The sequence below is a fragment of the Papio anubis genome, chromosome 9 (genome assembly GCF_008728515.1).
Source record: "Papio anubis isolate 15944 chromosome 9, Panubis1.0, whole genome shotgun sequence".
Classification (NCBI taxonomy): Eukaryota; Metazoa; Chordata; class Mammalia; order Primates; family Cercopithecidae; genus Papio; species Papio anubis.
In genome coordinates this window covers 104,240,693-104,255,439 of record NC_044984.1, presented here as the reverse complement: position 1 = coordinate 104,255,439, position 14,747 = coordinate 104,240,693, and the positions used below count along the sequence as shown (strand labels likewise).

At 43.3% G+C, this 14,747-nt stretch overlaps 1 protein-coding gene across 23 annotated transcripts in view; it reads left to right on the top strand.

Moving 5' to 3' along the window:
- Positions 1-14,747, top strand: part of GIT2 (GIT ArfGAP 2) — a 64,048-nt gene that overhangs the window by 31,469 nt on the left and 17,832 nt on the right. For 14 of the 23 annotated variants that reach the window (XM_009181690.4, XM_009181691.4, XM_009181683.3 and 11 more), the window contains 5 exons: positions 3,243-3,315; positions 3,553-3,650; positions 4,956-5,067; positions 12,072-12,214; positions 13,993-14,142. In XM_009181690.4, the coding sequence (XP_009179954.1) occupies positions 3,243-3,315; positions 3,553-3,650; positions 4,956-5,067; positions 12,072-12,214; positions 13,993-14,142 (576 nt within the window). The remainder of the gene's footprint in view (positions 1-3,242; positions 3,316-3,552; positions 3,651-4,955; positions 5,068-12,071; positions 12,215-13,992; positions 14,143-14,747) is intronic. The other 9 variants (XM_017946192.3, XM_009181693.3, XM_021922894.2 and 6 more) reach the window with 2 other exon arrangements.

Genomic DNA, 14,747 nt, shown 5'->3' with positions numbered 1-14,747 from the left:
GTGTGCTCAGAGTTTGCCGGGTCTGCACCACAGCCTCCCTTTAGCCTGTATCTTTCTTCCAGACTGCCCACCTCAGCCTTAGGAAAGGCCTAAGGGCCCAAGGCCTCAAGAGAAATCTGTTTCTCTGGGATTGACTTCTCTTTGTCTAGTCCCTTCACATGAAGCCTCACCAGGGTACTTCTCGCTACTTTAACCACCAAAGTATACTCCTCAGCTGTTCCCATTGCTCTTTGGATCAGAACCAAGATTCTTAACTTCTTTCTGTAACCCGTAAGGGCATCATTCAACTCTCACCTTTCAGAGATTGCCCTACTTCCCATCTGGTTCCGTGTGTGTGTGTGTGTGTGTATGTGTCTGTCTGTGTGTCTTTGTGGATTAACATGCTCTGAGGCCATGAGCTGTGCACTCAAGTCCTCTTCCAGGAATCCTCCTCTACCTGCAGTGTTTGCCTTTCCCAGCTTCCATCCCTCTGATCATTCAAGGACCTGAAATCTGACCAGTGTAGGTAGTGGCTTTCCCAAAGCCTAACTCTGACATTGCAGCTTCCCTAATTTATGACTTTCTCCTCATTTCCACTTTCACAGAAGACCCTTTACTAAAACTTCATATAATACTCAGTATTAAATATTACATAAAATGAATTTATCCTTACTAGTATTTAACTGTATTATGAAATAAATGTGTTTTATGCAATTTGTTTGGTGTCTCTGTGTTCTGTATCTACAGTTTTGTGTGTTTGTGTGTTTTATTGCCTTAAGGAAGTTATAGACTAAGATGATCAGGATGATAAGCTTTGGAGTCAGATAGCACTAAATATTGTGTGATTTCCTTTTAATTACTCACAATCTGTAAGTACATTTTATTATAAATAATTCAAACCTAGATAAAAACCCACATTTTGTTAGACTGTCCTACACTTGCTTCACTGGAAGCTGCATGAAAGCTGAGATTATGCCTGTAATATCTCTAGCATGTGACAGGCATGAAGTAAAGACCTGGAACAGAGTCTAGTATAGCTCTCAAGAGCTGGGGTTTGGGTCAGACTAGTCAGTACATATCTTAGCCCTGCCAAGCTTCCTAGCCTCCCTGTGCCTTGGCGTACTGTCATAGAAAAGGGAGATAAGGATCCTGCAGGGGCTGCCGACCAGAACTGCTCAGAGTGGGCTGCCACTGTTACTTGTTGACCCTCTCACCCTGTGGTCTCCTTCTCACAGGTGACCATGTTATCAGTGCCAGGTCAGTGTTTATCCTCCGGTATCTTCCTCCTGTCCTCCCTCTCTTCCTCCCTTCATCCTTTCTTTCCTTTCTCTTTTCCTTCCTTCCCTCCTGATGAAAAGCTGAGAGAAATATAACAAAGGCTAATGTATTCCTCGAAGGAGTAAATGTTAGCATTTTCAAAGATATAAACTTGGATCTCAGGTCCGTCACTTACTAGCTTTGTGACTTTAGGCAAGCTACTATCTTCTCTGCCTCAGTTTCCTTGTCTGAAAAGTGGGACAATAGTAGTTCCTGCTTTCATAGAGGTGTTATAAGTTGGCCATTGTAATTGTTGCTAGTGATAACATTAGCTTGTAGTCCCATGGAGGAAGAAACTGGACATTTATGAAGCAAGGTCAAGCTCCCAGTCCTTCATCTTACCTAGCAACAGGCTCTTGGGGTTTGTTTTTAATTATAGTGTGACCACATTTGGGAAGATTTGAAAAATAGAGAAGGGGGACCATCCTCATTGCCACACTCTTAATGGAGTCAGGCTCAGTATTTTGGTACATTTCTTTCAGTTCTTATATGCATATCTTTTTAAAAAACTGGAACTTAATCATAATTATAGATGTTTCTAACCTGCTTTTTTCACTTAATAATATATTGTACCCATTTTAACATGTTCCTATGAGGTCTCTGTAACCAGCACTTGTTTTTTCTCTTTTTTTCGAGACAAGGTCTCACTCTGTCACCCAGGCTGGAGTGCAGTGGTGCCATCATGGCTCACTGCAGCCTTGAACTCCCAGGCTCAAGTGATCTTCCTGCGTCTGCCTCCCAAAGTGTTGGGATTATAGGCATGAGCCACCACACCCAGCCTGTAGCCAGCATTTTAAATTGCTGCATTCAATACCTTCTGGCCAGCCAATGTCTCTTTTCTGGCCCCTCTTAAAGTGTGAGGTACCATGTGTGGATGTAAGGAACCCAATAGGGAATATAACAGATTCAGCATCTGTCCTCCCAAAGCAGATGTCAGACAGTTTAAGAGTCACAACTACCACGTGTCAAGGTGTTTTCATGAGGCATAAAGTGCAGAGATGCGGAGCCACCCTAGCAGGGGCTTAACCTCATCTGGGCCAGGAAGAACTCAATTATCCTCCATGTGCCCAGGGAGGCACTGCAGGCCGTGAGGCAGTTGTGTGCTGAAGAGTCAGGCTGTGCTTTGTTAGGAAGCTTCCTTCTGGAGACTGAAACAGTAGGACTGCTACTGAGAAAGAGAGCAAAGAAACTCAGCCGAGGCCTGGGTCATGTTTTTGTGCAAGGGCACATTTTATCCTCTCAAAACAGCATGTCTTTTGCTTTTCTTTTTTCTTTTTTGAGATAGGGTCTTACTCTGTCACCCAGCCTGGAGTGCAGTAGTGCGATCTTGGCTCACTGCACCCTCGACCTCCTGGGCTGAAGTGATCCTCCTGCCTCAGCCTCCTGAGTATCTGGCACTATAAGCGTGCACCGCTACACCCAGCTAATTTTTGTATTTTTTGTAGAAGTGGAGTTTTACCATGTTACCCAGACTGGTCTCGAACTCCTGGGCTTAAGCAATCCACCTGCCTCAGTCTCGCAAAGTGCTGAGATTACAGGTGTGCACCACTGAGCCTGGCTATTTTTGCAAGGGTATAGGATTGCTTACACTTTGGGGAACTGACAAACACTCTTTAAGTGCAGAAAAGGAGGCTTACAAGGTGATATCACAAGAAGAGTAGAGAACTGGAAACTGCTTCTGAGATGATGTACTTTAGATGCCTCTTAGCTCCTTAATAGCATCAGCCCTGTCTGTGTCATAAAGTAGTGAAATTGCTGTGGTTCGCAGACATTTCTAGAGGCCCTGTATGATTGTGAAAATGTTACGCCTGTTTAACAGTGGGTATGTACCAAGCACTGGCATTGGATAAGACATAGGCAATAAAAGGGTGACTAAGTCGCAGTTCCCTCTCGTCCTCCTGGTGTTAATCGTTGTCCCTTGTGTTCCTGATATTTTTTACTTTCAGCTAAGTAATCATTTGTTTGAAGAACTTGCCATGGATGTGTACGACGAAGTTGACAGGCGAGAGACGGATGCAGGTGACTTGACGTGGCTTTATCTAATAAGCTTCTGTTATCAGTGGGCAGTGAAAAGCTGCCAGGCTCAGTGTTTTACTAGCCCAATTTCTGCTGTCCTGATGGTGCGAGTGTCGACATTTGCCTTTGTGTGTGTTGGCTTCAGAGTGTGTTTCCCCTCGTAATGCGTGAGCTGTGCCTCCCAGGAGCAGTGACACACAGGTGTGATAAGGTTTGTCTCTGCCTCTTTCCTCTGGCTAGTCTGGCTTGCCACGCAAAACCACAGCGCCCTGGTAACTGAGACAACGGTCGTCCCCTTTCTTCCGGTCAATCCTGAGTACTCATCAACACGAAACCAGGCAAGTGACTCTGGAAAGGAATAGTAGTTGGGGAATGACTGATGTCATGGTATTTCATTTTCCCAGGACAAGTATTCTAAATTTTTCGATTGATTAAAATTTAATATCCTTTATACATACACACACACACAACCCCCAAAATGATAAGAAAAACAATAGACTATAAATAAATGACTGGGAAAGAATATGAAACAATTCACAGAAGAAATATAAATGTTTTACACATGTGAAGAAGTGTTTAACCTTGTCAGTAATCTAAGAAAGCAACCTAAAAGCATTAGTGCAAGTTTTATCAGTCAAATTAATAAAATACATAATAAAGGATACTCCAGACTGGTAAGGATGTGGTAAGCTGAGCTTTCTCTTGCAACAGATAGAACTTTAAATTGCTGTAGATGTTAGAAAAGCAATTTGTTTACCAGTTTCGGAAGCCTCAGAATTAAGTACATCCTTTTACATGGGAATTACTCATTTGAGAATATGCTCTAATAAAATAAAAATAGATTTATGCACAGTGATTTTCATCAAAGCACTGCTGTATGTAATAGAGCATTGAAAACAGCCAACACATCTATCAAGACGAGGAATGTTGAATGAATTAGGAAGGTGTTTTAGTCTTTACGATTAGCAGCTATATATAAGGATAGGGTACATCTATGACTTTGTTTAACTTAAAATTTTTTTTTTTTTTTTTTTTTTTTTTTTTGATGGAGTCTTGCTCTGTCGTCCAGGCTAGAGTGCAGTGGCACCATCTCAGCTCACTGCAACCTCCACCTCCCGGACTCAAGCGATTCTCCTGCCTCAGCCTCCCCGAGTAGTTAGGATTACAGGCACCCACCACCATGCCTGGCTAATTTTTGTACAAAGTCCTGACCTCAAGTGATCCTCCCGCCTCAGGCTCCCAAAGTTCTGGGATTACAGGTGTGAGCCTGGCCTTAACTTAAAATTTAAAAATTCTCCTCAAAATTAATTACTGAGTCTACTTCCAAACTGAAACAATAATAGAAGAAAAGCATTCAGTAGAACCATTTTATTTTTGCTTACCAAATAGATCTGCGTTGTGAGAACAATGCATATGTGAGAAATGCCATAACATTTATTATGAAGTTCTGTTATATAAATGGTTTTAAACTGTTCACATGGAAAACAAGCATTAACTTGGTTTGATTATGGCTGGGATTAACTGTACTTTGATCATCCAGAAGAAAGTCTTTGCAGAAGTCTGTCAATTGTCTAATTTTATGTGACTGTTTATGTATATATTTTTACACTGGGAAATATTTCCAATTGTTTTCCCACCTTTAGGGCAGACAGAAGTTAGCTCGGTTCAACGCCCATGAGTTTGCCACACTGGTCATTGACATTCTCAGTGATGCCAAGAGGAGACAGCAGGGCAGTTCTCTCTCGGGTTCAAAAGGTAACTGCTCAAACCTCCAAACATTTGTATTTTTGGCCCTCTAAATTTGACTCAAGTGTTAAAGTTATAAGCTAATTAAAGCAGTCATCAGCATGACAGCTTAAAGTTCTATAGGTTTTTGGGTTTTTGTTTGTTTTTTTACTTTAAGTTTTGGGATACATGTGCAGAATGTGCAGGCTTGTTACATAGGTATACGTGTGCCATGGTGGTTTGCTGCACCTATTGACCTGTCCTCTAGGTTCCCTCCCCTCAGCCCCTACTCGTATAAGTTTTATTGGTAGTATATTGTGATAGTTTACCTGTCTGAGCCCTGGTGAATTAACAATATTTCAGAGTTATTAACTGCTACACATATTTATCTTATATATGATTTCTGTTTTGTTTTGGGACACTTACCTTCCCTGTAAAATTGCATCCTGAAATTAACCCAAAACTCTGACTTAGATCTTATTAAAGGACATGTGAAAATAAACTCTTCTTGACCGGGCACGGTGACTCACGCCTGTAATCCCAGCACTTTGGGAGGCCAAGGCGGGTGGATCACCTGACGTCAGGAGTTCGAGACCAGCCAACATGGTAAAACCCCATCTCTACTAAAAATACAAAAATTAGCCAGGCATGGTGGCAGGCGCCTGTAATCGCAGCTACTCGGGAGGGTGAGGTAGGAGAATCACTTGAACCTGAGAGGCGGAGGTTGCAGTGAGCCGAGATCGCACCATTGCACTCCAGTCTGAATGACAGAGCACGACTCTGTCTCAAAAAAAAAAAAAAAAAAAACTCTTCTTGATTGAAACTGCATAATATCTGCTGTTGCTTACCTACGAAACTGAGTCCGACATAATTAAAATTTGTTGCCAAAAATTTTAAATGTCTTCAGTGAGAATTACTGTGATATACAATTATAAGGAGAGCTGTGAGCATCTGTTTCACAGGTGCCCTGTTGAGTCTAGTTCAGTAGGCCAGGTCCTGTCTGCATGCTTAGGAATGTCCTTCCTCTCCAGCCCTATTACTGTATCCATATTGTTTTTTTCTAATTATAGAAATTAGACATTTTTCATTGTAAGTCATTTAAGCAAAAGAAATATGTACCATAAAAATTAAGTTTTCAGTCAGTATCACATTCCCCAAAGACAGTAATCATTAACTGACAACAACTCATTCATTCTTCTTGCCTGTTCAGGAATTTGATTTTATCTGTTCAACCAGGAATAAGGAAGTTCTGAAAAGGTTTATTAAATTTTGGTGAAGGCACAGTGACGAGTCTTTGGATAAGTTTAAAGTCTTAAAATGGCCTGGGTGTGGTGCCTCATGCCTGTAATCCCAGCACTTTGGGAGGCTGAGGCGGGCAGCTCATTTGAGGTCAGGAGTTCGAGATCAACCTGGGCAACATGGTGAAACCCATCTCTACTGAAAATACAAAAAAATTAGCTGGGCGTGGTGGCATGCGCCTGTAATCCCAGCTACTCAGGAGGCTGAGGCAGAATTGCATGAACCTGGGAGACAGAGGTTGCAGTGAGCCGAGATGACACCACTGTCCTCTAACCTGAGCAACAGAGTAAGACTCTGTCTCAAAAAAAAAAAAAAAAATTGGGTACCGGGCGCGGTGACTCACGCCTGTAATCCCAGCACTTTGGGAGACTGAGGTGGGCAGATCACGAGGTCAGGAGATCAAGACCATCCTGGCTAACACAGTGAAACCCCGTCTCTACTAAAACTACAAAAAATAACCCAGGCGTGGTGGTGGGCACCTGTAGTCCCAGCTACTCAGGAGGCTGAGGCAGAAGAATGGCATGAACCCAGAAGGCAGAGCTTGCAGTGAGCTGAGATTGCGCCACTGCACTCCAGCCTGAGCAATAGAGCGAGACTCTAAAAAAAAAAAAAAAAAAAATTATTTTTTTAATTTAAAAAATAAAGTCTTAAAAAAATACCAGCTCTTTGATTTGATAATTCCATTCTTAGGTGTTAACTGAAGGGAAATTATCAGAGATGTTATATGTATGTTATGTAGAAAAACACAAACATTAGAAGCAACTGAGTAATAAAGAGGAACAATTAGTCACATTTTAAAATAGTACATACTTACCTTTTTAAAAAAAGAATATGTAATTGTCTTAGTCCTTTTTGTGTAGCTATAGAAGAATACCCGAGACTGGGTAATTTGTAAAGAAAAAAGGTGTATTTGGCTCATGAGTCTGCTGACTGTAGGACTGGGCATCTGGTGAGAGCCTCAGGCTGCTTCCACTCGTGGAAGGTGAAGGGGTGCTGCATGTGCAGAGATCACACAGTGAGAGAGGAAGCAAGAGAGCAAGGAGGGAGGTGCCAGGCTGTTTTCAATACAAAGGGAGGGTATTAATCTGTTCATGAAGGATCCACCCCCATGACCCAAACACCTCCCTTTAGTCTTCCCCTCCAACACTGAGGATCACATTTCAACATGAGATTTGGAGGGAACAAACATTTATACTATAGTAGTAATTATATTAGATAAAGTAATAAAGTTTGATTTTTTTTTTTTTTTCGAGACAAGTCTCACTCTGTCACCTAGGCTGGAGTGCAGTGGCATGATCTTGGCTCACTGCAACCTCTGCCATGCAGGCTCAAGTGATTCTTGTGCCTCAGCCTCTTGAGTAGCAGGGATTACAGGTGTGCACCACCACACCCAGCTAATTTTTGTATTTTTTGGTAGAGACGGGGTTTCTCCATGTTGGCCAGGCTGGTCTCAATCTCCTGTCCTCGTGATCCACCTGCCTTGGCCTCCCAAAGTACTAGGATTACAGGCATGAGCCACCTCGCCTGACTAAATCTTAGTTTTTCAAAGGAACAGTAATGAGACTGAAAAACAACTATGGTTAGGCCCCAGCTGAAACCTGGGATGGGCCCACATCGCTACAGACACACGTCAGTGTACATTTGCTGGTTTTGAATGCTTCCCAAGATCACTGAGATAGTCACAGAAACAAGATTGCATATCACTGCTGCTATTGAATAAACCTCTGAATGGTTGCTGGTTATGCTAGTTTATTTTTTTCTTTCTTTTTTTCTTTTTTGTTATGAAGTAGTTTAAAGCCCAGGTCCTTATCCTGTACCTCCAGGGCTCAACTTGAGTAATCAGTTGTAGTTCCCGTTTCTCACCTGAGCACCGTGAAAATTTCAGATGTGAAATTTAGTCTTAAAAACAACAGTTTTTTTTTTCTTTTTTTTTTTTTTGAGACGGAGTCTCCCTCTATTGCCCATGCTGGAATGCAGTGGCATAGTCTTGGCTCACTGCAACCTCTGCCTCCTGGATTCAAGCGATTCTCCTGCCTCGGTCTCTTGAGTAACTGGGACTGCAGGTGCACGCGACCATGCCCAGCTAATTTTTTTGTATTATTAGTAGAGACAGGGTTTCACCATATTGGCCAGGCTGGTCTCGAACTCCTGACCTCATGATCCGCCTGCCTTAGCCTCCCAAAGTGCTGGGATTACAGGCATGAGCCACCATGCCTAGCCAACTAATGACGTTTTTAAAAGGTTTTGTATAACCCCAATTTTGTAAGGAAAACATATTTATGTAAATATATGTGTACAAGTGAGTATACCACAGGTAAGTATAAATACACAATTGATCATCATGTGCACATCCCATATTTAGAAATTCATCTACTTGCTAAAATTTATTTGTGACCTCAAAATTAATACAGCATTTTCAAGGTCATTCTAAGAAATATACAGAGCAGAGAAAAAAATTGAGTCATCAAAAGCACATGTTTCCAGCTGAGATTGAACAGGGAGGAGACTCCTTGACTTCTTGTTTCTGCATTCATGCTATAAACAAGTGTCTGTGGTCTATTTAGTGCCATGTTAGTCATATTTGTGTGCTTTTCACTGGTCATTTCACTGTTTTAAAATGCCCCACCCCCGCCCAGGATCGATTGAGTGCCCAGGAGGTTGAGGCTGCAGTGAGCCATGATCACATCTGCACTCTAGCATGGGTGACCCTATCTCAAAAGTGTCTCGACCAGACGCAGTGACTCACGCCTGTAATCGTAGAATGTTGGGAGGCTGAGGTGGGCCGATCACGAGGTCAGGAGTTCAAGACTAGCCTGACCAACATGGTGAAACTCTGTCTCTATTAAAAATACAAGAAAAATTAGCCAGGCATGGTGATGTCTGCCTGTAATCCCAGCTACTCAGAAGGCTGAGGCAGGAGAATCGCTTGAACCCAGGAGGCGGAGGTTGCAGTGAGCTGAGATCGCACCACTGCACTCCAGCCTGGACGACAGAGTGAGACTCCATCTCAAAAAAAAAAAAAAAAAAAGTATCTCCAAGCCTGAACAACGTAGCAAGGCCCCATCTTTACCAAAAAATTTAAAAATTACCTAGGTGTGTTGGCATGTGTCTGTAGTCCTACATACTCAAGAGGCTGAGGCAGGAGGATCACTTGAGCTCAAGAGTTAGAAGCTATAGTGAGCTATGATTATGCCAGTGCACTCCAGCCTGGGTGACATAGCAAGACCCTGTCTCAATAAAAAAAGAAAAAAAGTGGCCTCCAAGCATAGTCCTGAAGCTCTGTCTAGTGTGTCTAAGTGCAAGAAGGCTGTGATGTGCCCGATGGAGAAATGTGTGTTAAATAAGCATCATTCAGGCATGATTTATAGTGCTGTTGGCCATGAGTTCAATGTTAATTAATCAATAAAATGTATTAAATAAGGTATCTTTAAACAGAAACACATATAGAACAAGGTTATGTATTGATTGATTGATAACCCCAAGAGCACTGATTTAATATTGGCCAATTCACAGCAACTTTTTAGAACATAACTACGAAGAGGCTGGGCACAGTGGCTCACGCCTGTAATCCCAGCACTTTGGGAGGCCGAGGCGGGCGGATCACGAGGTCGGGAGATCGAGACCTTCCTGGCTAACATGGTGAAATCCCATCTCTACTAAAGAAATACAAAAAAATTAGCCCGGCGTGGTAGCGGGCACTTGTAGTCCCAGCTACTCAGGAGGCTGAGTCAGGAAAATGGCGTGAACCTGGGAGGCAGAGTTTGCAGTGAGCTGAGATCGCGCCACTGCACTCTAGCCTAGGTGACAGAGTGAGACTTTATTTATTTATAAATAAATAAAATAACTACCAAGAATAACAAAAATTGACTGTGTGTGGATATAAGTGCTCAGAAAAAAACCTAGAAAAAAATAGATCAACAAATAACAATGGCTATAAGTGATTACTTTATCTTACTTGCTCATTAGTTTCTAAATTGTATGTATTGACTGTTACTTCTGTAATCATTATATTTATGTGTTTTAAAACATTTAAAAAGTTAAAATAGGACCTATCCTTTTATTTTACTTATTATTTTTCGAGACAGACTCTCGCTCTGTCATCCGTGCTGGAGTGCAGTGGTGCAATCTCGGCTCACTGCAACCTCCACCTTCTGGGTTCAAGCGATTCTCCTGCCTCAGCCTCCCAAGTAGCTGGGATTACAGATGCCCACCACCATGCCCAGCTAATTTTTGTATTTTTAGTAGGGATGGGGTTTCACCATGTTGGCCAGGCTGGTCTCAAACTCCTGACCTCAAGTGATCCATCTGCCTCAGCCTCCCAAAGTGCTGGGATTACAGATGTGAGCCCCTGTGCCCGGCTGGGACCTAGTCCTTTTAGATAACCACAATTCATCACCCAGATATCATCCATCCTTTGTTTCCTCAACATTTCTGGGAAGCAGTATTAGAAGTCAGAGTTTGAGTAACCTGAAAGAAATCAGAGAGACTTTAGTTTGTGAAATCTTTTGTTCAAAGTGTATTAGATCCAATAGAATAATCCCTGCTCCCTTATGGAATAGACACTCCTTGTAACATGCACATGTGTATTTGATTCATTCTCCTCTATCTGTTTGTCTCACTGAGATGCAGGTAATTGACTAAATGCCAATTTTTTTTGTTTTTGTTTTTGTTTTTTGAGATGGAGTCTTGCTTTGTCGCCCAGGCTGGAGTGCAGTGGTGTGATCTTGGTTCACTGCAAGTGGGTTCACACCATTCTTCTGCCTCAGCCTCCCGAGTAGCTGGGACTACAGGCGCCCGCCACCACACCTGGCTAATTTTTTGTATTTTTAGTAGAGACGGGGTTTCACCGTGTTAGCCAGGATCGTTTCGACCTCGTGACCTTGTGATCCACCCGCCTCGGCCTCCCAAAGTGCTGGGATTACAGGTGTGAGCCACCACGTCCAGCACAATGTTTCTGTTCTTTGAGTGCCTAGGTTCTGGCTCCAGTTTAACAAGTTGCTTTCTGTTTTGATTGATATTACCTTGTAAACATGTTATAGGTATTAATCAAATTATAGTTTATCTTCCATTACCTACAGCCTTATCTTCATGACCTGGAGCTAGGCTCTATCTCTAGAAACTTGGGATCTTGCCTTTTTATCTGAGCAGTTCCTTCCTAAGCCATCTGTTTAATTTGCCCATATTTGGCAGGTAGATGAGGAATGCTGGAGTCTCTTATGTAACTGTCCACCTGGTTGAAAACTTTTTCTGTTATCTCTATATTGGTGTGAATATAACATTGCCATTTCTGTCATTTTCTTTCAGTCCTTGTGTATTTTGTTTTTGTCTTTGTTTTTGCTTTTAGAGATAGGGCCTCACTCTGATGCCCAGGCTAGAGTACAGTGGTGCAGTCATGGTTCACTGCAGCCTCAATCTCCTCGGCTCAAGCAGTCCTCCTGTCTTAACCTCCTGAGTAGCTATGTAGCTGGGACTACAGGCATGTACCACCAGGCCTGGATAATTTTTAAATTATTTTGTAGGGATAGAGTCTCATTATGTTGCCTAAGTAGGTCTCAAACTCCTGGCCTCAAGCATTTCTCCTCCTTGGCCTCCTAAAATGCTGGGATTACAGGCAAGAGCACAGCATTCAGCCCTTTATGTCCTTTAAATGGCTAAACCAAAAAATCCTCTCCATAGCTTTTGGAAGAAAAGCAGTGTTTTAAGCCTGAATTAAAGTTGTTTGCTTTTATTGATAGACAATGTGGAGCTCATACTGAAAACAATCAATAACCAGCACAGCATTGAGAGTCAAGACAATGACCAGCCCGACTATGACAGCGTGGCATCAGACGAAGACACAGATTTGGAAACCACTGCAAGCAAAGCAAACCGGCAGAAGGTGAGAGGCCGTGCGTCCTGTGGAAGGGCAAGCATGCATCAGCTGAGGGCTAGCCCTGCCAAAGCTGCTGTGCAGTGAGGTTGGGTTTGTTACTAGCTCAGGCCAAGCAAAGGTGAAACAAGGTTAAATGGTTTTAAAATAGGGGTCCTTGTCCCTGCATCACAGCCCTGCTGCAGTTGAGACTTTATAAAACTTGTGAGGAGTGACTGGTGTGTTTTTTTCATTCAACAAGTGTTTACTGAGTGACTTCTCTGGATATGACTCTCCTGAATGAGGTCTCATCCCTTTCCTATGAGGGTCTCATTGCCTAGGAGAGAGAGAACTGCAGGAGAAGGCACAAAGTGATGTGTGTCATATGAAGCACACACAGGCTGAGGGAGTGAACAGAGAGAGAACCTATGGCTGGGAGCATCAGCAGGGCTGTGTCATAGGACGGCTCTTAAGATGCGCCTCAAGGGATGCTTGGGATTGGGGCATATGGAGGAGGCAGAAAGAAAGTGAAACCAGGGCATCTAAGGGGAAGCTGGTCATGCATAGGGACAGCCTAAAAAGGGTGGGACTCGAAGCCGCAGCAAGGGGGTATGACGCCCAGCGGAAGAGCGTGGGCCTCACAGGCAGTGCGGAGCCCAGGATGCCATGTCTGGGGAGGACTATTCTGGTAGGTTAGAGAGTGGAGGGAGAGCTCCAAACTGGAGCTGACGCAGGCCACCCCAGGACCCATGCTAAGATGGTGCAGGTGGGAGAGACCTCGGGACCAGAGTGTGAGCTAGTGGAGAAGGCGGCAGGACCCCAGGCTGTGCACCCTCTGCTGACCCCCAGGACACACCCACAGAGGGGCTTGGCAATCATTTGAGAATAGATGAATAGGAAGGTAGAATAGAAAAGTCTTGGCAATAAGTTGGAAGGTTGAAGTGGGGAGATAGACTTATGGGAGATGTGTTCGGAGTTCTCCGGCCCACATGACTACGAGAAAGATGGCGCCATTAGCAGATGCAGGGGACACCCCTGTGCAGACTTCCGGGAAGCCACCTGGTTCACTCAGTCAGAGCTGAGGTCGTTTCGGGACCCTCTGTGACCAGGCCCTCTATCAACTGCCTGGCCTCCTGCCCAATCCATCCCACACACCTGCTCCCTGCAGGCTGAGCTCCACTGCAGGCTGGAATGTTCTTCCTCCAGATTCATGTGACTTATTCCCTCACCTCCCGGGGCTCTGCTCACCTCTCACCCACTCACAGGCTTAACCCAGCTACCCGCTTAATATGCAGTCCCCTACCCTGCTCTGTCTTATCTTTTCCCACAGCACTTATCACCCTCAGTCATACAATATATGTACTCTCTCATGCTGTTGGGATATAAACACCATGGAAGCAGGAATCTTTGTCTCTTTTCTAATATATCCCAAGCACCTAGAACACTGCCTAATGTTCAATGAAAATGTTGGAATGAAGGAATTAATGAAAGAATGAATAAAAGCAAAACATGAGTGAACGAGAGAAAGGCTTACAAGACAAGACAGACCTCCTTAGACAGTCATTGTCAGCATAGATGTGTAGCCCCACTGCCTGTTCTATTGGAAAATACTGACTTTCAAATTTTTTAAATAGGATAGTGACCCTACTTTTTTATGTTTTAGTTTTACATTACTCTCAGAGGCCTTAATTTGGTTTGACTAACTTTGCAATTCAGCTGGCTTGGTCAGAATTTGAAATTCTTGAGCTGTTAGTCTTTAATGTTCTCATCATCTCAGATTGTGAACGTTTTCCCCAATTTATTTTTAGAGCCTAGATTCAGATTTATCAGATGGACCAGTCACTGTACAGGAATTTATGGAGGTCAAAAACGCTCTAGTGGCTTCTGAGGCCAAGATACAGCAGCTAATGAAGGTGAATAACAACTTGAGTGACGAGCTGAGAATTATGCAGAAAAAGGTAACATGTTAATAAATGCCAGGACGGTTGATGCTTTAATCCCATAGTACAAGGAAGAATCTCAGGCACTGTGATGTGGTCCGAGGGAAGAAAAACAGTTATTGTAACAGCCTTAGAAATCTTTGGGCCAAGTTGTCTTTTTGAAGCAGGATGTACTTGGATATTTAAAATGAAATATAGCCAGAGTAAGTTCCCCAGGGAGGAGAAACCTAACATCCTATTTAAGCATTTGTGCCCTTTAGAATAACCCTTGCACTATTCTGTGCTTCCTGGAAACCTGGATGGCGCTTCATGGATGTGATTCTTCCCATTGCTAGGGAGGGATGATCATACCATGGAGACAGAGCCAGTGAGTGCCCTCAGCATTCAAACCCTGCTCCCACCCTGGCAGCCCTATCCCACATCCCCACCTTATTGCTTACCAGTGTTTACTACTAACTTGGATTATCCCCAGAGCCTACGGGAGGGCCTGCCACAGAGTAGGTTCTCAAAAAATAAGAAAAAACCATTTCATTTGTAATAGCAAGAGCTGCACACTGGTAAGAAGTAATCTCATTTGCTCAGCGTTTTCTCATTCATTACCTTTTGAGAGAATCAGAACCGTC